We start from the raw sequence: 25,068 nt of genomic DNA on the forward strand, positions 1-25,068 counted from the left end.
ACACACACACACACACAAAGAGAGGGAGAATGAAAGAATTTAGAGTAGACTGTAGACTAGCAGGCTGGAGACAAGGGAAGAGTTGTATTCAAGTCCAAAGGCAGTCAGCTGGAAGGATTCCTTCTTGCTTACAAGGTAGTCTTTGTTCTAATAAGGCCTTCAACTAATCAGATGAGCTCCACACATATTATGAAGGGTAATCTGCTCCACTAAAAGTCCACCAATCTAAATGTTTATCTTATCCAAAATCATTTTCACAGAGACATCCAGAATAATTTTTGAACAAAAATCTGGGCATTGTGGCCCAGGCAAGTTCACAGAAAAAATTAACCATCACACCAGGTTTACAAAATTTATTTCATATTTCCTCCAAAAGTTTTATTCTTTAATCTCTTACATTTCAATATATGATCCAATTTAATTTAATTTTTGTATGGAGTGAAGGAGGGCTCTAAATTCATCATTTTTCGTATGCATATCTAGTTTTCCCAACACCATTTGTTGAAAAGACTTATGTTTGTTCCACTGAATCTTCATGACCCTTTTTTTCAAAGATCAGTTGACCATAGATGTTAGGGATTATTTCTGCACTTGCAATAATACTCCATTGATCTTATGTCTATCCTTATGACAGAGCCACACTTTTTACTACTATACCTTTGGAATAAGTTTTGGAATTAGTAAGTGTACATCCTTCAGTAATGTTCTTTTTCAAGATTGTTTTGGCTATTCTTGATACTATCAATGTCCAAATAAATTTTAAAATTCACTTATTTTCAATTCCCTGAAAAATCAAGCTGGGATTCTGTTGATTCTGTAGATTAATCTTGGAAATATTGCCACTTAACAATATTAACTCATCCTATCCATGAACATTGAGCAGCTTTTTGTTTTTAGGTCTTCTTTAATTTTTTACCACAATCTTTTGTATAGTTGTCTTCAAGTTGTCAGCCAAACTTCTTAGGTTAAATTTATTTCTACAAATGTTGTCATTTAAATGCTATTTCACATTTAAAATTTTATTTCAAATTTGGATTTCTCATTATTCACGTTTGGAAATTATTGACTTTTGTATACTGATTTCATATTCTGCAAACTTGTTTAAATTGAGTATTAGTTTTTTATTGTACTCTTTGTAGTCTTCTATGTACAAGATGATGTCATCTTAAACAAAGATTATGTTCTTCCTTTTCAATTATGATGCTTTTAACTTCTCTTTTATTGCCTACATGCCCTGGTTAGCATGGTGTTGAATAGGTGAGAAGAATATCCTTGTCTTGGACCAATTTTAAGAAGAAAGTCCACCACTATTAAGTATAATGTTAATGGTGAAATAATATAAAAACTTTCTGAAACTTTCAATTCACTTTACTCTCTGATAAAATTCTCCTGCTTCACTTTCTATCTCACTTTCTCTGACTTTTCCTTATACACTCATGTTCTAGATAATGATATTTCTTGTGTTATGTCTCAGGTTTTTGTTTGTGTTGTATATTGTCTTGTATATTTTTTCACGGCTTTATCTACTGTGATTTACAGATCTCCCACTCTTATTCCAATTTTTTTCTGAGTTATTGATCTTACATTGGACATAATGACTGCCCAAGTTAAACAAAATACACACACATTAACTATCTACCTACTTATCTATTTATCTATCTATATCATCTATCATCTATCTATCATCATCTTCATGTCCCTCTCACTTCCTGAATATTCTTACCAGTGGGCTTTGGTATCTTTTAACTTTAACTTTTTAATCCAACTACATTGCAATTGGATCATTTAGTAGTGTTCTCCAATCTTCTTCCCTAGCTCCAATTCTTTAGTGTTTATTTGACCAAAGCAAAGTTTCATGCAATTGATGTCAACTTTATATAGCACATTTCCAAGAAATTGGTTTTCTTTATTGGCTACTTTCATTTACTAAATAAAATAGCTTTTCAGGTCTTCTGAAATCTTAACACCTGCCCACCTTCCCAATATACAGATTTCTTGGCATTCTTTTATGCATCTTTGTCTTAAATTTTTAATTATTTTGCTGAAACAGACTATATCTTTTCCCCATGAAAGCTTATTGTCCAGTAAATAAGTGAATAAATTATAATCAACTAAATATCATCAATCCCTATCTCAGAGATGAAAATAAACAAGGATTACTTCAGGAAATGTAAGTCAACTAACACTTATGTTGCTTAAAACAAAGAAATAGCTTTGAATCTCTCAAACCATTAATATTTTGTTAGTTTCAATTAATATAAATGTTTATTTTTCTCCTCCAGTAAAGTTCATTTCCTTGTTTAGGCACTTCAATGAAACTTTGGAATCCTATAAGCAAAACTATCATGAAGCATTCAGTGCTTCCTTTTGGATGGAAATGAAAATAAACCAATTAGACCATAAGGGGATTTCATTTGCATTTTAAAGAAAACAAACCCTCAAGTCTCCAAGGTTTTAAAAGAGAATTTTTTTTCTTTTTTCAGTACGCGGGCCTCTCACTGCTGTGGCCTCTCCCGTTGCGGAGCACAGGCTCCGGACGCGCAGGGGCAGCGGCCATGGCTCACGGGCCCAGCCGCTCCGGGCCCAGCCGCTCCACGGCATGTGGGATCTTCCCGGACCGGGGCACGAACCCGTGCCCCCTGCATCGGCAGGCGGACTCTCAACCACTGCGCCACCAGGGAAGCCCAAAGAGAATTTTTAAATGGAGGGAAAAAATGAATGATCATTCACCCCTGAATTTGTCTTACTGACCTTATTGACTTTTTTTCCTTTAAATTACTACAATCTTCACTTTTCTCTGCTAAATCCTAGATTTATTTTTCTCTATTGCTCCTCTTTATGTTAAGGAAAATGGTTTAACTAAAATGTGATAGTTTTGAACTTTCAAAGGATTAAATACCAGTGTAAAAAGAAAAAAATTCAGGCATTAAAATACCATAATAAAAGTTTTCTCAATTTTTGAAATTTGATCCTCCTTTTCTGCTTCTATATATTTGTCCAGTGCTTATACGTGGTATGCTATTTTAGTAACAAACTATTTTGAGTTAACTGCACTATAGTCTTAAAGTGCCCACAAAGACTGTCTTCCAAGTTTTCCCTACTGCATTCCTCCTAGGTTAACTTCATGTAAAAATAATGATGAACATAAGTAATATTTTATTAAACGTAGTTACAACAATTATTACTTGTTGGCAGAGTGTAAGTCACACAGATCATAAGCCCATCGGGCCTCACATTTGTGCCTAATTTAACCCCTCTGGTCTAATTAAATGACATCATAACCAGATTCCACATACTGAGATATCTATGGTGCAGTTTAAGAAACCCATTTTGTTTCTCTGTTGCTCACTTTTTTCTGCGGTGATTTATACAAGGATTAGCTTTATCCTTCAGATGAAATCCCACCCCTCTAAACACAGAGATGTGGCCCTACTCTTTCAAGGCCGTAGATAAAACCATACAGCATAATAATGTATAGTGGAATCATTAAACGAACATAAATACACACATAATGGCAAGTCAAGGGAAGAATTTCCTCAGGGAAAAGAATCATATGAGTAGCCCAGTACCAGTGAGAATATGGAGAATGGAAGGTAGAGGAAAGCTATTTTCTGAGTAAATTAAGTGATTGATCAGGTGTGAAAGACATGACAAAGGCAATATTCTGAAAATGATTTCTATTTTCATATAGAAAACTGAATTTTCAATGTTGAATTTGTGAAGTAGTATATTACTTAAAATAATTAAATGATTCTTCAATTTTTATCTAAAGATTGTGACTTTTTTTCAGCCACCTGCAGACTTCTCTCAGTATATAGAAATGCATGTTGTAGTTGAAAAAAATTTAGTAAGTATACTTTCACTTATTTGTCTTATCTTAATTTATATTAGCAATGGGAGGTTATAAAAAGTGTTGGAATAGATTTTTAACATAGGACAATAAATGATTTTATTTAATTTTTGCTTTATCTCTGCCTTAATGAATTTAAATTACTAGTATCAGTAGTAAATTGGAAATCAAATCTCTATTAGTTTATTTTAAATTTTATATAATTAACATATTAAAACATGTTACCTATAAAATAGTTTTAGTAATTTTTATTCATCATTCCCATACCCATAATGTCTAATAACCTTTGATCTTTTACTGTCTCCATAATTTTGCCTTTTTCAGAAGATCATATAGTTGAAATGGACAGTATGTAGTTGTTACAGATTAGCTTCTTTACCTTGGTAACATGCATTTAACTTTACTACATGCCTTATCATGACTTGCGAGCTAATTTCTTTTAGTACTGAGTAATATTGCATTGTCTGTATGTACCACAGTTTATTTATCCATTCATCTACTAAAGGACATCTTGGTTGCTTCCAATTTTGAGATGAATCAAGCTGCTATTAACATCCATTCACAGGTTTTTGTATTGACATATTTTAAATCCTTTGGGTAAATATCAAGCAGCATGATTGCTGCATCATATGGTAACAGTATGGTTTTTTTGTTTGATTTTTTTGTGAGAAACTGCCAGACTGTCTTCCAAAGTGCCTGTTTCATCTTGCATTCAGCACTTTAAATATATCATCCCCTTGTCTTCTGTCCTCTAAAGTGTTTGCTAAGAAATCGGCTAGTAATCTTATTATCACCCCTTTTATGTGGTTAGTTACTTTTCTCTTGCTGCCTTCAATATTAATATTCTCTTTAGGTTTTGACAGTTTGATTATAATTTGTCTTGGTGTGGGTCTCTTTGGCTTTATCCTTCTTAGAATTTAAGCTTAAGGATTTGTGTGTTCATGTGGTTCATCAGATTTGGCAAGCTTTTGGCCATTATATCTTTAAATAATCTCTCTTCTTCTTCTGGGATTCCCTTAAGTCATATATTGTTCTGCATAATGGTATCCCACCAGTCCCTCCTTTTTCTTTCTGGTTCTCAGACTCAATAATTTCAGTTATCCTGTTCTCAAGTTTACTGCTTCTTTCTTCTGCCCCTTTAAATCTACTGTTGAATCCTTCTACTCAATTTTCAGCTCAGTTATCGCATTTTTCAATGCCAGAATTTGTTTGGTTTCTTTTTATAATTTCTATATCTTTGTTGATATTTTCATTTTATTCATATATCATTTTCCTGACTTCCCTTCATTCTTTTTGTTTTCCTTTAGCTCTTTGAGCATATTTTAGGCAGTTGTTTTAAAGACTTTGTCTAGTATGTCTCTATGTCCTCAGGAAGGGTTTCTGTCAATTTATTTCCTTCGTTTGGGCCATGCTTTTTTTCTTTGTTTGCCTTGTAACATAGACTGTTTCTGTTCCTCTAAAATTTATACTAATGCATAGTGATGGTACTGGGAAGTGGAGCCTTTGGGAGTGGCTTAGGTCATGAAGCTGGAGCCCTCATGAATGGGATTAGTGCCCTTATAAAAGAGAGGCCAGAGAGCTCCCTCACCTCTTCTACCATGTGAGGACAGAGCAGGAAGATGGCAAGATGGCCATCTCTGAACCAGGGAGCATGTTCTCATCAGACACAGGGTATGCTGGAAACCTAATCTTTAAACTTCCTGGCCTCCAGAACTGTGAGAAATAAATATTTGTTGTTTGAGCACCCAGTCTATGGTGTTTTTGTTAGGGCAGCCCAAACTGACTAAGACACATTGTGATTTTTGTTGAAAATTCAGCATTTGATAAAATAACCAGGGGACACAGAAAACAGCCATTCAGGCACCTTCCAGACCGGTTAGAACATTGCAGATAAGGTCTTCTCTGCTCCACCTGGTATAAGGGAGGGAATTGGGAAATGGACTACCATTTCCTCCAGATTAAACCATGCCACACTGGGGAAGGGAACAGGGCATTGGGGAGTAAAAACACCACAAAATTTCCTGTCATTTTCAAGATGTTTTTTTCTTGATTGGACATTTGTAGACCTTTGAATGTTTTCCTGAGGTTTTCTGGAGGCTCCAATGAGGTTATTTCAGCCAGTTTCTGGTTGTCTTTTGATGTTTCCAGAGAAAAACGAAGGCTTGGTGTTTTCTAGTTCTCCATTTTGTTGACTTCACTCCCCATGAAGGATATTTTTAATTATTTGTTGTCATCATTTTACAAAGGCTACTTTAAATCTTTGTCAGGTAATTCTACCAAGTGATGTACTTTGGTGTTGACATGTATTGACTGACTTTTCTCCCTCAAGTTGTGATTTTCCTGGTTCTTGGTATGGCAAATGGTTTTCAGTTGCTTTCTGGAAATTTTTACTATTACGTTATGCAATTCTTCATTCTACTTAAATCTTTTATTTTGTTCATTCAGACTCCTTAGTTGTAGCACATAAGTCCTGACCAAATTATATGGGTTAAATTCAATGACAAAAGTTCTCAGAGCCTTCATAATGCTATTTTGGTCTTCTTGGTTCAGTCACTGTTTCTGCGGGTCCCAGTGATACTTGCCTGTCCTGCCTGCAGGAGTGGAAGGACCTTCCCCTGTCTCCTTCTATTGCCTCTGAGTGGAATATTGTAGATGGTGGGCCTGTGCAGGTGGAAAGTGTCTCCCTGGTCCACCCAGTGCCAGTGGGACTCTAGTACTGTTTGTGCGGGTGGGAGTTACTTCCCAGGGTCATTCTGCCTAGCGTTTCTAGGTAGGTACAGGAGACATCAAGTCTGTGGGGGTGGAGATATTTTGTCAGAAGAGTTTCGCTCTTCCCTGCTGATACCGCCAATAGGACCAAATGGCTGTTTCCTGGTCCAGGCCACCTGTTGTCTCAAGCTCGTTAATGAGAAGCTCCATGCTGTGGTGCAGAGGTTACTATTCTAGGCATCACGGTGTTAATGGGTTTCTCATTCCATTTCTACCTGGACTACTTTTTTACCACTGGATGGGGTGTTGGGAATTGCTGAGAAGCTATGTTGTTCTTCCATTCCTAGCATACCTGTACAGGTACCTTCTTACTTCCACCTTTTAGAGACTTCCTATGATTTTTTTGTTATATTATTTCAGGGTTTATACTTTTTTATAATTTTGATCAGCTTGGAGGAACAGGGAGAGATGAGTTTATACCACCCTTTCTTGAAATTTAAATTATTGTCTTTTGTGGGAATTCCTTGACGGCCCAGTGGTTAGGATGCAGGCTCTTTCACTGCTGGGGGCCCAGGTTCGATCCCTGGTTGGCGAACTAAGATCCCAGAAGCCGCTTGGCCAAAAAAGAAAAAAAAAGGGATAAATTACTGTCTTTTGCAAGTTTTTTTAAACTAATTTTAGAGAAGAAAAGACAAGCTATTTATTGTTTTATACTTTGTTATTGCTAGTGCCAATGTTCTTTATTATACTTATGTAGATATGAGTTACTGTTTTGTGTCATCTTTTGAACCTGGGAATTCCCTGATTATTACCATTTCTTGCCTTATTATTTCTGGCAGAGCAGCTCTGCTATCACTGATTTCTCTCTCTCTCTCTGTCTTTAAAATTTGAGAATGGCTTTCTGTTGCCTTTACTTAAGAAGAATAGTTTTGCTGAGTATAGAATTCTTGACTGAGAGTATTTTGTGGTAGCACTTTGAATTTGTAACCCCACCTGGTCTCCATTGATTCTAATGAGAAGTCAGCTCTGAACCTTGCTGTGCTTCTCCTATAGGTGATGTACCACTTTTTTCTTCTCAGTGTAAAGATTTTCTCCTTGTGGCTGTTGTCCAGTAACTACAACTATGATGTGTCTATGTGTGATTGTCTCTGATTTTATCTTACTTGAAGTTTGTTAAGCCTAAGTAATGTGTAGATTAGTGATTTTCATTGTTTGGGAGTTTTTAGCTATTATTTACTCAAGTTTTGTATTTTTGTTTGTTTTGTTTTGTTTTGTTTTTGATCATTTCTATGTCTCCTCTCCTTCTAAGATGCTCATTCTGTAAATGTGTATTTGCTTCATGGTGTCAAACAGGTGTCTGAGATTCTGTTCACTTTACTTCTTGTTTTTCCTTTCTGTTCTTTATGTTGAATAATTTCTATTGATACATTATTATTTTCATTTATTCTTTCTGCTAGTGAGCTTATATAATTTTAGTTATTATATTTTCAACTCAAGTATCTATTTAGTTCTTTTTTACAATTTTATAATTATTATTTGTTTTTTCTATTTCACTCAGGTTTGAGATATAATTGACACATAACTGTGTAAGTTTAATGTGTATGTGTTGACTTGATACATTTATAAATTACAAAATGATTACCACTGTAGTATTGGCTACCACGTCCATCCCATCACATAATTAATTTTCATTTCTCTTTTGTGGTGAGAACATTTAAATTCTACTCTCTTAGAACATTCAAGTATACGATGCAGTGTTATTAGCCATCGTCACCAAGCTGTACATTATAATGTGTAATTTATATTCTTTACTGATACTCTCTTTTTTATGAGTCAATGTCATCATTCCTTTACTTCTTTAAACATGGTTCCTTTCAGTTCCATGTTTACCATAGTTGTTTTATAGTTTCGTGTGCTAAATCCAATAAGGTCTACCTCATAGTTTCTAATGACTGCATTTTCAAATATGTGGGTAACATTGTTTTATTGTGCTTACTGTTTTTTAAATTCTTGTTTCTACTTTTAAGCCAGGATTTTTGTGGTTGACCTTGGGTGAACATATCTTAGTGGTCAGCCAATGACTGGTCAGAGGCTATGCTCCAACATTTGAGCTAGTAGGCTTCTAACGTTTGCAAATGGATTTGTCTGTTAGGGAAAGTATTCAGTTTTCAAGTCAGGTAGGTTTTGATTTTTATAGGACTTTCTCACATCTCCTCAGGTAGTGAGTAACGTTTCAAGTTCAGCCATGAACTTGTCGATATCTTAGACCCCTTTCAGTCTCTCCTGAGCATGAGTGTTAACTGGTGCATGAATGGAATATTCCAGACTATAAAGGATATATGGAAGGTTGTCAAGACCCGTTATGGCTATCATATCCCCCTCCCCAATTCCATGTTAGATTTCTGGCTCATCTTCTGGTCTGTTGCTTAAAATAACCAGTATCACAGCCTAAGTTTATCTGTGATGATGCCCTTCAATATTCATTTGCCACAGAGATCACTATTGTTTTTGACAGTATATCTGGGCACGTAGTTTTGCCCTGCTCTGCACCAAATCAAGTTATCCTCCTCTGATAGGGAAGTGTTTGGATTTTATGGCTTGACCTACCATGGTAGAATTACCACACAATACAATTTGAGATGTGGTTGGGGACAACCTCAGGTGAAATGTCACAGATTCCCACTGTTCTTACCATAGGATTAATAGTTTTTCTTTAATTAATATTTCTCATTTTAATGCCCTTGGTCAATTGCCAGAATCTTGAAATGTTTTTGAGACTTTTGTCTTTTATCATTGCTTATTGTGGAAAGGATTTGCAGACCTCATTATTTCACCATCTCAGGAGTCCCACTCTCTGTAATTAACTTTTTAATCCCCCTTAGTTTGTGAACTTTTCTTCTTATAGGTTTCACATATTTGCTAGGTATTTTATTTTACTGTGCTTGAAAATTAGATATTTTCATACATTCTTACTTCTATTCCTTGTTTTAGTCATTTATAGATTTCTGAGACACTTTTTGTTGCTCATAACAAACTACTCCAAAATTTAGTGGCTTAAAAGGACAACTATTTATTTAGCTCACAATTCTTAAATATCCTCTGATCTCATTAAGATCTCCTTGTGCTGGACTGGCCTCACTTGTGTACTGTTAGTAAACTACTGATTTTGCTTGGAGTTGGGTGGTCCACTGGGTGTCTCAGCTGGCATGTCTTATCTCTGCTTTCCAATAATATTTGTATCATAATAATGTTATTTTTGTACAAGTTTTTGTGTGGACATAAGCTTTTATTTCTATTAGGTAGATGCAAAAGGTGAGAGTTGCTGAGTTGTGTGGTAACTCAAAATGTTTCACATTTTGAGACCGTAAAAAACAATTTTCACCATTATGTATTGCACCAGCAATGAACAAATGTATGAGTTCCAATTCCTCTAAATTCTCAACTCTGTTATTGTCTGTCTTTTGGACTTTAGCCATCCTGGTGGGTGTGAATTAGTTTCTCACTGTGCTTTTGATTTGCATTCCCTATTGTGTAATGATGTTGAGAATATTTGCACTTTCTTATTAGCTATTAGAATATTTTATTTGAGAAATTATTTAAATTCTTTACACATATTTCATTGGGTTGTCTTTTTAATTGTTGTAGTTAAGTATTCATTATATATTGTGGATGCTAGACGCTTATCCAATACATGATTTGCAAATATTTTTATCCATTCTGTGGGTTACCTTTTCATTTTTTGATTGTGTCATTTGAAGCATAACATTTTAAAATTTTGAAAACATCAGTCTTTCTCCATTTAATGTTCTTGCTCTCTCCAAATATCAATTGACCATAAGTGTTAGAATTTATTTCTAGAAATTGTTATTTTATTGATCTATAACTCTAATCGAAAGCCAAAAGCACACTGCCTTGATCATTACAGCTTTGTAGTTAGTTTTCAGATTTGGGTGTATGAGTCTTCCAACTTTGTTCTTCTTATTTAAAATTTTTGCAGACATTCTGGATCCCTTTCACTTTCATATACATAATAAGGTAAACTTGCCAATTCCTGCAAAACAATGCTGGAATTTTAATAGGGATTATATTATTTCTATAGATCTATTTGGAGATTATTGCCATCTTAACAATAATGGGTCTTCCAATCCATGAACACAGGTTCACTTTCCATTTATTTGTATCTTCTTTACTTTCTTTCAATGGTGTTTTGTAGTTTTCAGTGTGTGTTTTGTACTTCTTTTGTTAAATTTATTTTTTGGCATATTATCATTGTTTGATACCATCATAAATGGATTTATTTTCTTAATTTAATTTTAGATTGTTTATTGCTGGAGTATGGAAATGCAGTTGATTTATATATTGATCTTGTATTCTCCAATTCTGCTGAAATCATTTATTAGTGCTAATGTTTTTTAGTGGTTGTCTTAGGATTTTTTTTTTTTTTTTGCTGTATGTGGGCCTCTCACTGTTGTGGCCTCTCCCATTGCGGAGCACAGGCTCCAGACACACAGGCTCAGCGGCCATGGCTCACGGGCCCAGCCGCTCCGCGGCATGTGGGATCTTCCCAGACCGGGGCACGAACCCACGTCCCCTGCATCAGCAGGCGGACTCTCAACCACTGTGCCACCAGGGAAGCCCAGGATTTTTATATATACACATCTTTTTGTCTGTTAATAGAGTGTTTAACTTCTTTTTTTTCTACGTAGATGCCTCTTGTTTCTTTTCCTTTACTAAATGCTTAGGCTAGAGCCTCCAGTGAAAGCTGAGATAGTAGCAATGAGAACAGATATACTTATCTTTTTCCTGATCTAAGAGAAATAACACTTATTCTTTCACCATTAAGTGTGATGCTATCTGTGGTTTTTTAATAGATGTCTTTTATCAGGTTGAGGGAGTTCTCATCTATCCCTAGTTTATTGAGCTTTTTTTTTTCTTTAGTCAAATGCTGCTTCTGTGTCTTTTGAAAGAATGTCCAGTTTCCACAAAATCCACAAACAATAAATGCTAGAGAGGGTGTGGAGAAAAGAGAACCCTTTTGCACTGTTGGTGAGAATGTAAATTGATATAGCCACTATGGGAAAAAAAAATAGAACTACCATATGACCCAGCAATCCCACTACTGGGCATATACCCTGAGAAAACCATAATTCAAAAAGAGACATGTACCACAATGTTCACTGCAGCACTATTTACAATAGCCAGGACATGGAAGCAACCTAAATGTCCATCGACAGATGAATGGATAAAGATGTGGCACATGTATATAATGGAATATTACTCAGCCACAAAAAGAAATGAAATTGAGTTATTTGTAGTGAGGTGGATGGACCTAGAGTCTGTCATACAGAGTGAAGAGGAAAACAAATATCGTATGCTAACACATATATATGGAATCTAAAAAAAAAAAGGTTCTGATGAACATAGGGACAGGACAGGAATAAAGACGCAGACGTAGAGAGTGAAATTGAGGACACAGGGGGTGGGGAGGGAAGCTGGGACAAAGTGAAAGAGTAGTATTGACATAAATACACTACCAAATGTAAAATAGACAGCTAGTGGGAAGCAGCTGCATAGCACAGGGAGATCAGCTCAGTACTTTGTGACCACCTCGAGGGATGGGACAGGGAGGGTGGGAGGGAGATGCAAGAGGGAGAGGATATGGGGATATATGTATACGTATAGCTGATTCACTTTGTTATACAGCAGGAACTAACACAGCATTGTAAAACAATTATACTCCAATAAAGATGTAAAAAGGAAAAAAAGAATCATGTGGGTTTTGGTCATTATGTTCCTTGTTCTATAATGTTTTGAAATACATCTATTGGTTTTTAGACATTAAGCCAAGCTTGTATTTCTGAGATAAATCCCACTTGGTCGTGGTGTCTAATTCTTTTTATGTGTTGCATAAATTGGTTAGTTTTCTGATTAGGATTTTTACAATAATATTCATGAGGAATGTAGTTTGTTTTGGACTTTTATTTTCTTGTTATGTCTTTTCTGGTTTTCATATCAGGGTAATACTGACCTTATTGAATGAATAGAAATGGGTTCCCTCCGATTTTATAGGAGAATTTGTAACGAATTGGTGTTAATTCTTCTCTAAATGTTTGATTGGATTCACCAATAAAGCCTTCTAGAACTAGGCTTTTCTTTGTGGGAATTTTTTAAATGCATATTTAATCTTTTTGCTTGTTACATATTCTGTTTCTTCTTGAGTCAGTTTCAGTATCTGTTTATTATAAGAAATCATTCATTTCATCTAAGTTATCTAAATTGTTGCCACATTATTTTTCACAGTGTTCATTTACAAGGCTAGTTATTTCTCTGTGGTTAGTGACTGTAACCTTTCTTTTATCCTGAATTAATAATTTTTGTTTTGTTAATATATGTTGTTTTTTATATTCATATTTCAATCATTTTGCTCTGATTTTTATTAATTTCTTCCATTTCCTTCCTTTGAGTTCTTTGCTTTTCATTCACTAATTTCCTAAGTGGAAATTAGTTATTTGAGATGGTGCTTCTTTTTTTTAATATAGCTATTTCCTATAAGTTGCCTTCTGAGCACTGCTTTAGCTGAATACCATAAATTTTACTATGTTGTATTAGTATTCTCTAATTTCCCTGTGATTTCTTCTTTGATTATTGGTTATTTATAATCTATTGTTTAATTTCCACATACTTTGAATTTCTCAAATTTCTTTCTGTTGTTGATTTTTTATGGTCAGAGAGCAATTTTGTATTTTTTAATTGTATTAACTCAGTTGAAGCTTATCCTATAACCTAGTATATAGTCTATTCCTAGATCATGTTCCATGAGCACTTGAGAAGCGCATGTTGTGACATTTTGGGGTGGAATATTCTATAAATATCTGTTGGTTTAGGGTTTAGTTTTAGTCTCCTATATCTGTGTTGAGTTTTTGACCAGTTATTCTACTACTGAAATTGTGTACTTAAATCTCCATACATTATTGTTGAATTTTCTATTTCTCCCTTCACTTGTGCGTTTCGTGTAATTTTTAGGCTCAGTTCTTAGATGCATATAATGTTTATAGTTTTATGTCTTCCTGATGGACTTCCCAGTCCTTGAAAATGTACTATGTCTTCTGTAACAATTTTTTTCTTTTGGCCATGCCGCACGGCATGCGGGATCTTAGTTCCCCAACCAGGGATCAAACTGTGCTCCCTGCAGTGGAAGTATGGAGTTTTAACCACTGGACCACCAGGGACATCCCTTCTGTAACAATTTATATTTAATTGTTTTTTTTCCTTAATCAAGTCTGTCAGTCTCTGATGTTTGCTTGGATTATTTAATATACTCATTAATTTTTTTGGTGGGCGGTCTTTCAAATCAACTGAATAGCTAATTCATTTTTAAGGGCAGCACAGCATACCATTGTATTTATATACCATCATTTATTCATTTATTCTATTATTGTTGAGTATTCACTTTGTTTCCAGTGTTTTAAATGTTGCTTTGTCACTATAAATAATGCTACATGAAGTATCCGTAGTCATGAGTTCTTACATCTTGGGAACGTAATCTCTGTGAAAGTAGGTAACCAGGAGTATGGATGATGGGTCAAAGGATATGTATGTAGTTTAATTTCAATAGATATTGTTCATTGCTTTATAAAAACGCTGTAACTTTTCGCATCTCCAAGGTAAAACTGAAAGTAGTATTTTCCTCTCATACCTGCCAACGATTAGTTTTATATTTCTCTTTAATTTTTGTCAGCCAATGGGTATAAAATTATATCTCATTGTAATTTTAACTTCCATTCTTTAACTAAGAATTAATTTGAACATCATTTAATGTTTACTGGCCACTAGTATTTTCTTTTCACTGAACTGACAACTTAATCCTTTTGCTCATTTTATTAATGGTTGTTTGCCTTCTTGTCAAATTGTAAGAAAACTTTGAATATTAAAAATATTCATGCTTTGTTCATTATCCACCCAATGTGAAGGAGCATATCACCTGTTTTCTTCTAGGTGTTTTATGGTTTCAGGTCTTGCATTCAAGTCTTCAATACATTTTGAATTATTTTTTTGTGTATGGTGTAAGATAGTAGTCCAGTTTCATTCTTTTGCATGTGTTGTACAGTTTTCCCTACATTATTTATTAAAGAGACTGTCCTTTCCCCATTTGTGTAAACTAATTAACCCACGATAATGTGTTGGGTTTTTTCCTGAACTCTCTATTCTGTTCCATTGATTTATGTGTCTGTTTTAATGACAATACCACCCACAGTGCTTTGTACCGGTAATATAGTTTGAAATCAGGGAACATGATGTCTCCAGCTTTGTTCTTTCTCACATTTGCTTTGGCTAGTCAGGGTCTTTGTAGTTCTATACAAATTTTAGGTCTGTTTGTTCTATTTCTGTGAAAAATGCCATTGACATTTTGATAAGGATTGCATTGAATCTGTATATTGCTTTGAGTAGTGTGAACATTTTAACAATATTAACTATTCTAATTTATGAGCTTGGAATAACTTTCCACTCATTTGTGCCTTCTTCAGTTGCTTTCATCAATGTCTTTTAGTTTTCAGTGTAAAGACCTATCTCCTTGGTTAAATTTTTCCTAGGTATTTTATTCTTTTGATGCAATTGTAAGTGGGATTGTTTTCTTAATTTCTCTTTCTGAGAGCCTGTTATTATTATAAAGAAATATAACAGATTTTTGCATATTGGTTTTTTATCCTGTAACTTTGGTGAATTTTTCTTAGTTCCAACAGTTTTTTGGTGGAGCCTTTCAGGTTTTCTATATATGTCAGCTGCAAACAGTGACAGTTTTACTTCTTTTTCCCCAATTTGAATACTTTTATTTCTTTTTCTTCCTTAATCTCTCTGGCCAGGACTTCCAATACTATGCTAGATAAGAGTGGCGATAGTAGGTATCCTTCCCTTGTTCTTGGTCTTAGAGGGAAAGTTTTTAGCTTTACACTGTTGAGCATGATGTTGGCCGTGGCCTTTATTTTGCTGAGACACATTTCCTCTGTATTCACTTTGTTGAGAGTTTTTATCCTGAAAGGAGGTTGAATTTTGTCAAATGCCTTTTCTGTATCTATTGAGATGATCATATGATTTTTTTATTCTTTATTTTGTTAATGTGGTGTGCATCACATTGATGGATTCATAGAAATAGAACCATTCTTGCATCCCTGGAATAAATCCCACTTGATCATGATGTATGATCCTTTTAGTGTGCTGTTGAATTTGCATTGCCAATATTCTCTTGAGGATTTTTCCGCCTATATTCATCAGGAATATTGGCCTGTAATTTTCTTTTCTTGGGGTGTTTTTGTCTGGTTTCAATATTAGGATAATGCTGGCCTTGTAAAATGTGTTTAGAAGGCTTTCTTCTTCTCTTAATTTTGCAAGAGTTTGTAGTGCCTTTTTGTATTTTTTTAATATTTTTAATTTTCCACACATTATGTCTATAATAATAAATACTATTTAAAAACTAATAAATTGGTAATTTAAATAATTTCTTAACTCATACTTCTAAATTTTAAACATAATAACCATCATTAAATATTAAGCAATATATATTTAGATCTAAAAGGCAATTATCTTTTTCAGTATAATCATATGGGTTCTGATACAACTGTTGTCACTCAAAAAATTTTCCAGTTGATTGGATTGACCAATGCTGTAAGTGTTTGCTTTTGCATTTGTTTGTGTTACTTAAATAATTCTCAGACTTTTTTTATGACCCTGCCTGAATACACATATTGTGTGAAAGAGGGCAAATATATAATCATCTTAAGTTTCAGTTTTCTAACTGTTTAATTGGAGTAATAATAATTATAAATACCTAATTAGGGTTTTGTAAGGCTTAAATTAAACACTTGACATTGGGCTGGCTTAAGCACAAGCATATCAAAATGTTACTTATTACTTGTTTTATTAGTGATATTTATTACTTGCTAATAGAATTTATAAGATCCAATCCAGATTTACAGATTAGGTTTTTAATATTTACATCGGTATAGCGTTTATTTTTGCAGATAAATTCCCAAATCTATTTAAACCATGTAGTTTGAACATATTTTCTTTATGTCTTCAATTTTAGATTTTTGATTCATTTAATATTACAATAATTCTATCTTCATTAGAGCTTTGGATAGATGAAAATAAAATCCAGGTAACTGGAGATGCCAATGAATTATTACGCAGATTTTTAAAATGGAAACAATCTTATCTTGTTTTGCGTCCACATGATGTGGCATTTTTACTTGTGTAAGTATATCTTGGCATTACTAAATCTTATACATTAGAAAGCATATGTAATTTGACCTGATTTCTGACAGTTGACAGGCCCTTAGGGAAAAAAATCTTATGTCATTTTTTTATGTACAACATCCTGTGAATATTATTTTTCACAACACGGGTTTTATAGCAGAATTACTAATATAATTACTCTTTTTATTGACTTATAGCTAAAACTCACTTCAATCTTATTACCACGCTTTCTTACCTTGAGTATATAACGTATCATTAAATGTGCCTAACTATACATAAAATATTAACAATATCTGTCTGAAAAAATATACCTGAATTTTATGAATATAGTAATATGGCCTTCTTTTAATGTTTTATTTCCATAAAATCAAAACAAAATAGTGATGAAATGGAAACACTATTGTACATTTCAGTATCTCTGACATACTATATTCACAGTGAGCTGCACTTTTAAAAATATAAGCCTCCCTTTCTATTTAATAATCTCTTTGTTTTTCTCTTATCAATATTCAGAACCTGGATGTATTATATATTATCATATTATGTAAAAATCATGTATATAATTATAAAATTATAATCTTTTAAGTTATTTTTTGTCCCACAAATATGCATGCCTTTGCATGGCTAGGGCAGGCTAATTCTATCTGATTAAGGGGAGACTTCAACACATAAGCTTACTCTGCCCATTTGTCAACTTCATTGGCTTAGCTTTCTACTTTTAAGAAATTTTATTTATTTTTATCATTTTTACGTTATAGGAATCAGTATAATTTTTTAATTACATAAAAATATCTTCATTATTCTCTAAAAATCCGTATGATAATACACTGTTTATTATTTGTTTTTTAAATCTATTTGCAAAATAAGCAGACACATTTAGTCCCTTTCTATGCTTTGTTATCTTTGTGTTAAAGTGGAAATATCTATGAATTTGTTATATAAGTATGCAAAACAAAAAGTATTAGGTAAATTTAATATTACTTGTTCTTAATTTTACAAAATTTTATGATTTGCTTCTTTTTTAAACTTAAGTTACAGAGAAAAACCAAATTATGTTGGTGCAACCTTTCAAGGGAGGCTGTGTGATAAATACTATGGAGGAGGTGTTGCTCTGGTATGGTACGGTTTAAGTGACTTGGCTAAGATGTATAAGTACGATGCTATTTAGAGTAATATACAATTAACTATTTCTGTATTTTATTATGGCTAAGTATATTAAAATTTGCATAATGATTCTAGGGATCTTTGTTCCTGCTGCTGACAGAAATGTGTGAACTATAAGAAGTTTAACTTAACACATATAACACATTTAACTTAATACATATAAAATTTTTACAATTTTCTTCTTGTGAGTTCAAATTACCCTCTTTTAGAAAGTTATGGTAGTGATCTATTTTATAGTCTTATAAGATGCTCATAAATTTTTAATATACTCAATATTTAATAACTAATTTTAATTTCAAGCTTAGATTTTGAGCATTTTCTTCATTATGTAGCTGATTCAATTATGAAGCAAGTTAAAATAAAACTTTTGAAACTATTTATCAATTGCCGCAAAATGCTTCCTGGGACATAGGTGAAGAAAAACAGAATCAAATGCAATAATTGCCATTTCTATCTTAGCAGAAAATCTTGGTGTGCTTAAAATTGGTATGTTTTTGCTCCTATTTCACAACGCTTTGGTTATATATATATAGAACTTGTTATATATATATATAGAACTTGTCTTCTTAAGAAAACAGTAAAGATATTGGTATGTTTTAGAAAGAAGTAAGGGTATATGAAATGAATGTTGGTCTTAAGAACAAATAAGAAGAAAACTACACCATATAATAGTCTAATGGAAGAAATGTAAAGATGGCCAAGGAAGAAGAAACTTAAAAACAATAATGTAAAATAAAATGAATAGAAAATAATCAAAGGAAATGTTTTAAACATACCCTAATATAATGACAATCATGTGAATGTAAATGAATTAAACTCACCAAGTAAGAGATGGAGTCTCTGATGGATTTTAAAAAAAAAAATTTAAGTTCAAACATTAGTTCTTTACAAAAAATACATTAATAGGGCAAAGTGAAGGTGAATATAAAATAATAAAACATACTTTGGTTAAATAAGAAGTAAACATGAGAAAATGGAATTTAGAGTAAAATACACTATAGATAGCAAACAGGTGTAAACTGTTTGTAGCTTTTTTTTTTTTTGCAGTACGCGGGCCTCTCACTGTTGTGGCCTCTCCCGTTGCGGAGCACAGGCTCCGGATGCGCAGGCTCAGCGGCCATGGCTCATAGGCCTAGCCGTTCCGCGGCATGTGGGATCTTCCCGGACCGGGGCACGAACCTGTGTCCCCTGCATCGGCAGGCGGACTCTCCACCACTGCGCCACCAGGGAAGCCCCTGTTTGTAGCTTTATATGTAGAAGTTTTGCAAATATTTTGTTTGATTTATTCCTAGTCATACCAGTAAATTCTATACTGTTTGATGATATTAGTAAATACTACATTTTAAGTATAATTTATGAGTTTCTGTTATGTTGAAAAACAACTGAATGTTATACACTGACTTGTATACAATAATATTTCTATATTTATTTCTAGTAGTTTTAGATTTAAATTTTTCTGTGTCCAACTTTGTCATATGTGAATTAAAACAATTTTATTCATTTTTTTCCAATATGTCTATCTTTTATTTTTTTAATGTTTTTCTCCTATTGAATTGCCTAGGATCCCAAGAACAATTCAAGTTGAACAATGTTTAACTGAATTCATAGTAGACATTTTTGTATCATTCCTGATCTCAAGGGAAAAACTCTCAATATTGTACTATTAGGTATTATGTTCATTCTGGTTTATCATAGACATTCTTTAACGTAATAAGAAAGCTCAATTCCATTTCTAATTTTCTAAACTTTAAAAAATGTATTTTATTTTTTTATCCTGTCATTATTTTTGACGGGGAATTAATTCCATTTAAAGTTATATGAATTTTTTTCTAAATGTCCCATTTTGGTAACAGATTTTTTACTATAGCTATTGATATGTTCATATGGATTTTGTTCTTACTTTATTGAAATGTTTTCTCTTTCGTATAGAATTCAGTTTTCTTTTACGATATTGAAGAGATGTCAGTGCATTCCTAATCAAAATCTCAGCAGGCTTTTGGGGGTAAAATTGACAAGCTTATACTAAAATCTTATAAATATAAAAAAAGAAAATAGATAAAGCAGTTTGGAAATTGAGTAAAAGTTGAAGATATAAACTTTTTATAAAAGTATGGTAGTTAAGATATTGCAGTGTAGATAAACTGATTAGGCAATATGTCAGGCAGAATATCAGGCAGAATCAGGCAGAATAGTTAAGGATATTAGTATCTAGTGAATTTTGCAGAAAATAAACCTTTAAATCAGTGAGCCAATTATCCAACCTAAAATATGTGGAAAGATGGAAACAACATTGCCCTAAAACTTGTTGAACACAGGTAATAGTGAAGATAAAAGCAAAAATCAAAGAAAGACAGATGATCAGTAGGACGGAGATATTCAAAAAAGATATTAGGCCTTTAAAAAATTAAGAACAAAAATATTTCTGGCAAAACTATTTTTATAAGACAGAGTAGGAATATATTAATAAAATTACAAAAATAATGGAGAACTACAGATATAAATAACATTTAAGAGATAATAGAACAATTTATAACTTAAATAAATTTGAAAACTTAGACAAATAGTATATTGTTAATAGAAGCCCATAATTTACTAAAATGTTACACAAGAAGAACTAGAAATTCAGAATAACACCAAGGTATTAAAAGAATTGATATATTATTTTAAAATCTCACAAGGGGAAAAACAATGCTTTTAGGAACACATTCTACACAATTTTGAGGGAACCAATTATTTCAATCTTATATTTGCATTTCCTAATAAGAAGATACATTAGGAGAATATGATAAAAATTGATGGGATGTGAGGTAGGCTATTTTAGCTGGGGTGATCAGAGAAAAATTTCGAGGAGAAGGTTTTTAAGAAGAGGAATGAATGATGAGACAAAGGCAGTCATTGCAAGACCTAGGAAATCAGAACCCATGAAAATGATCATTAAATTCAAGGCTTTTAGATGGAAATGAATATCAAGAACAAGATGGCTGTGAAAATATTGATTGTCGAAGTAAGCAACAGACTGATCATATACAGCCTTATGGATCTTGGTAAATCGTTTTGGATTTTATCCTCTTTGCAATGAAAAGGCACTGGAAGTTTTGAAGCCAGAGAGAAATATTTCTCTGGTTACCTTATACAAAAGTGATCGTAGAGGGGTGAGGATCCACAACAAGGAGACCATATAGGAGACAATTGCAGATGAATGGTATTAACTGGTGTTTTATTCTTGGATATGCGAGAAGTAGCTTTTATCTGGTATATATCATGAAAGCAGAACATATAGGGCTTACTAAGTTACTGGATACATGCCATGAATGGCATGGAAACATCAGTGATTATGCTCAACATTCTTCTTGAGAAGCTAGGTAGAGGAAGGCAGGGCAGCTGGCTTTGGGGGCAGAGGGGAATATAAGGGTGGAAGAAAGTTTCATTTTGAACCTGAACCTGTAAAGTTTGAGACATGCTTGTGGTGGTTAATTTTATATGTCAACTTGGAGGGGTTTGATGAGATTAATATTTAAATCAGTGAAATCTGAGTCAAGCACTTTGCCCTCCATAATGTGGGTTGGCCTCATCTAATCAGTGGAAGGCTTGAATAGAACAAAAAGTCCATCCTCTTCAAGCAAGAAGAAATTCTTCAGCAGAATACCTTCAGGCTTCATCTGTGCCATCGGCTCTCCTGTGTGCCCAGGCTGCCAGCCCACTCTGCAGGTTTAGACTTGCCAGCCTTCAGAATTGTGTGAGCCAGTTCCTTATAATAAGCCTCTTCATGTATAATATTCCTTATCGTATGTGTGCGATTGATTCTGTTTCTCTAGAGAAGCCTGATTAATACAATGGCTAATAATTAAACATAAATATATACTTAAATATTAAAAGGTAGGTACAAGATAGAGTTGATGATGATGAATAGATGATAGATACATAGATAGACAGCTTTATGTCTCCTTTCTCCGGCACCACCTTGTCTTAATAACTATAGTTTTATGGTAAATCATCGAAAATTATAGTGTAAGCCCTACTACTTCTTCTTCAGACTGATTTAGCTTTTCTAGGTTTTCTGACTTTCTCTTTTAAAATCAGCTTGTCAGTTTCAACAAAAACTACTCGGACTTTGGTTTTGAATTGAATCTTTAGGTCAATTTGACATCTTAACAATACTGATTATCCATGAAATTGATAAACATGTGCTTTTTATTGCTTCATATAATGTAAGCAATAAAAAGAAGTACTGTTATACTCACCATTGATCTCAAAAACTGTATGTTGGGCAAAAGAAACCACAAACAAAAGAATCTTTACTTCGTATGCCATTTTCTGAAGATAAAGTGTAGGAAAGATAAACCATATTGCTAAACATCAGAATAGAAGTTAAATTTTGTGGCAAGATAATTCCTGAAAACTTGCTGGAGAGAACTTCCTGAGTGATAAAAATATTTTATATCTTATTCACTGTCGTGGTTGTGTAGGTATGTGTCACATGCACACAGACATGCACTTCACAAATATGTGTGTATATATGTGTGCACAAATAATATGTATAAATAAATTATGCATGTGTATATGTGTGTATATAGATATTGTATATATACATATATGTATGTGTATGTATATTTATATAAAACTGCATCAAGGCACTTAAGATTTGTACACTTGACTTAAGATAAATTATTTAAAAAGCATGAAGCCATCATACAGAATAAAATGTTATTAGTAATTTCAGAGGGACAATAATCAAAAGAGATTTTTTAAAGTTTTAATTTCAGCTATTAAAAATTATCAGGTTGTTTTCTCTTTATAAGTTTCAAACTCATGTGTAATGCTACAGAAATTTTAAGAATAAGAAAAAGAACAGACTATGTCACCAAAGGAAAATTAATGTATCAATATTAACATAAAACAGCAAAATGTTTTTCAAGTAAAATAAATATGAATTTTAAGTGATTCATTATTTAGGATGAAACATACTTTGACTATCATTATATGAATAAACCTGAACTCATATGTACCTAGCTAAATAACTCTAAAATAAACAAAGCAATAATTAATCTCTCAGAACAAAATTTAGAAAATTTAAACACTATTGATAAGCTTTGTCTGAAAGGCCTATGTAGAATCTTGATTCCTAAATTAGAGACTACAAAACATACATGGCAGACACATTTATAGAGAATGACCACATGGTACACAATAAAGGAATCTCAATACTTACTTGTCAGGAAATTTCTCAGCCTAGTGATTGGCACATAAGAAGCCATAACAAACACCAGGTGCTGTTCTTGTTATTTGACAACTGTTGTCCTAAGCAGGCATTATTCACCAAAAGAAACTAGTCTGCTTAGTTGTAAATTTTTTCTAAAAATATTTTAAAAAATCCAATGCTAAATATAATTTTACATTTTCCCTTACGTTATTTTCATAACAGAAGTAGTCATAACCATAACTTCTAGCAAATTCTCGTACTCCAGTCCATACATTTTTCAAGGTTTTCTTACTAGTCTGTTATGGACAAAGTTGTGTCCCCCTAAAATTCATATACTGAAGCCCTAACCCCCAGTGTGGCTGTATTTGGAGAAGGGGCCTTTAAGGGAGTCATTAAGGTTAAAGCAGGTCATAGGCCTGGGCCCCTAATCCAATAGGACTGGTGTCTTTGTGGGGAAAGGAGGAGCCAGCACACAAGGAGGGAGGGCCACTGAGGACGCAGGGCAAAGGCAGCCCTCCAGAAGCCTGGGAGACACACCTCACCAGAGACTGACCCTGCTGGCACCTTGAGCAATGTTTTCTGTGATATTGTTTGAGGGCAACCCAAGATGACTAATAGAAGTAAGAGTGTCAGAAGGGGAGTGTAAAGAAATTCCATCTCAAATACAAAACCATGTCTTTGATCCTTTGATACAAGGAAAGGAGAGACCAGAACATATGCACTAATCAGAAGATAAAGAATAAAAAAGTTGCATATTGGGATTTTATACAAATCACATGAAATTTTTTGGATGTTGTTATTTCCCTCTTACTGCGCTATGAGTGATAATAAGGAACAGGAGAGACGGAGAAAACGAAGCAATTGTAGGGCTTCCCTGGTGGCACAGTGGTTGAGAGTCCGCCTGCTGATGCAGGGGACACGGGTTCGTGCCCCGGTCCGGGAGGATCCCACATGCTGCAGAGCGGCTGGGCCCGTGAGCCATGGCCGCTGAGCCTGCGCGTCCAGAGCCTGTGCTCCGCAACGGGAGAGGCCACAACAGTGAGAGGCCCGCGTACCACAAAAAAAAAAAAAAAAAAAGCAATTGTAAAGATATATTGATTGAATGATTGCCAGGCCTTTCCTACAATATCCTGAAGACAAGAAAAGCTGAATAACTACACTGATAACATAATATTCTCTCATTTATTATATTATTATTTATAATATCCTATTATTTAAATGTGCAAAATTTATCAGAATCCGTCATTTTCTTCCCCATAGAATCAAGCATTCCTCCTCCTCTTCATCTACCTCCCCTTGCCCCCTCCCCCTCCTCCTTCTCTTCTTTTTGTTCTTCTCCCTCCCTCCCTCCTCCCTCCCTCTCTCCCCCTCTCTCCTCCACCCCTCTCTCTGAAAATGGATGGTACATTCACCTGTGTTATTTTGATAAAGGGACCATTTATCAATGTGTACGCAAGATGTAGGGACTTTGCATTACCTCAGGGCTAGTAATAAAGATATGTAATTGTCCCCTAGGCTTGAAGGAAAGGACAGTGTCAGTTTATTAGGGTTATACATGGAAGGTAGAAACCTCTACTCAAGGGTTCAGACAGTCATAGGTACCCTGGAAGTGATGGTAATAAATACCCTGCTCTTTTCTCACCCTTTCCTCCCCATTAGACCAAATCAAGGTGAGAGCAGAGGGCAAAGGAACCCTTTGACATAATCCATTGGTATAGTCCTTCTGATCTGGAGAGTAGGGTGGAAAGTAATGGAAAGTTGATTGACAGAGGCAAACAGAAGATACCAAAATATATCCCTAGGAACCTATCCTGAAGTATAGTCATCAATGCTATTAGATATATTTGAAGGGATATTGTGATTTGTGGATTTTTCTTAAAAATCGTATGTTTAG

General features: G+C 33.9%; 1 protein-coding gene across 1 annotated transcript in view; it reads left to right on the plus strand.

The window, feature by feature from the left end:
- ADAM2 (ADAM metallopeptidase domain 2) overlaps nt 1–25,068 on the plus strand; it is a gene marked incomplete at its 5' end in the record, with an annotated part of 73,186 nt that overhangs the window by 16,906 nt on the left and 31,212 nt on the right. Inside the window, 4 exons of the mRNA XM_079908938.1 lie at nt 3,791–3,847; nt 16,148–16,219; nt 16,641–16,807; nt 17,843–17,924. Of these exons, the coding sequence (XP_079765064.1) occupies nt 3,791–3,847; nt 16,148–16,219; nt 16,641–16,807; nt 17,843–17,924 (378 nt within the window). The remainder of the gene's footprint in view (nt 1–3,790; nt 3,848–16,147; nt 16,220–16,640; nt 16,808–17,842; nt 17,925–25,068) is intronic.

The sequence above is a fragment of the Stenella coeruleoalba genome (assembly GCF_951394435.1).
Source record: "Stenella coeruleoalba genome assembly, chromosome: 21".
Taxonomy (NCBI): Eukaryota; Metazoa; Chordata; class Mammalia; order Artiodactyla; family Delphinidae; genus Stenella; species Stenella coeruleoalba.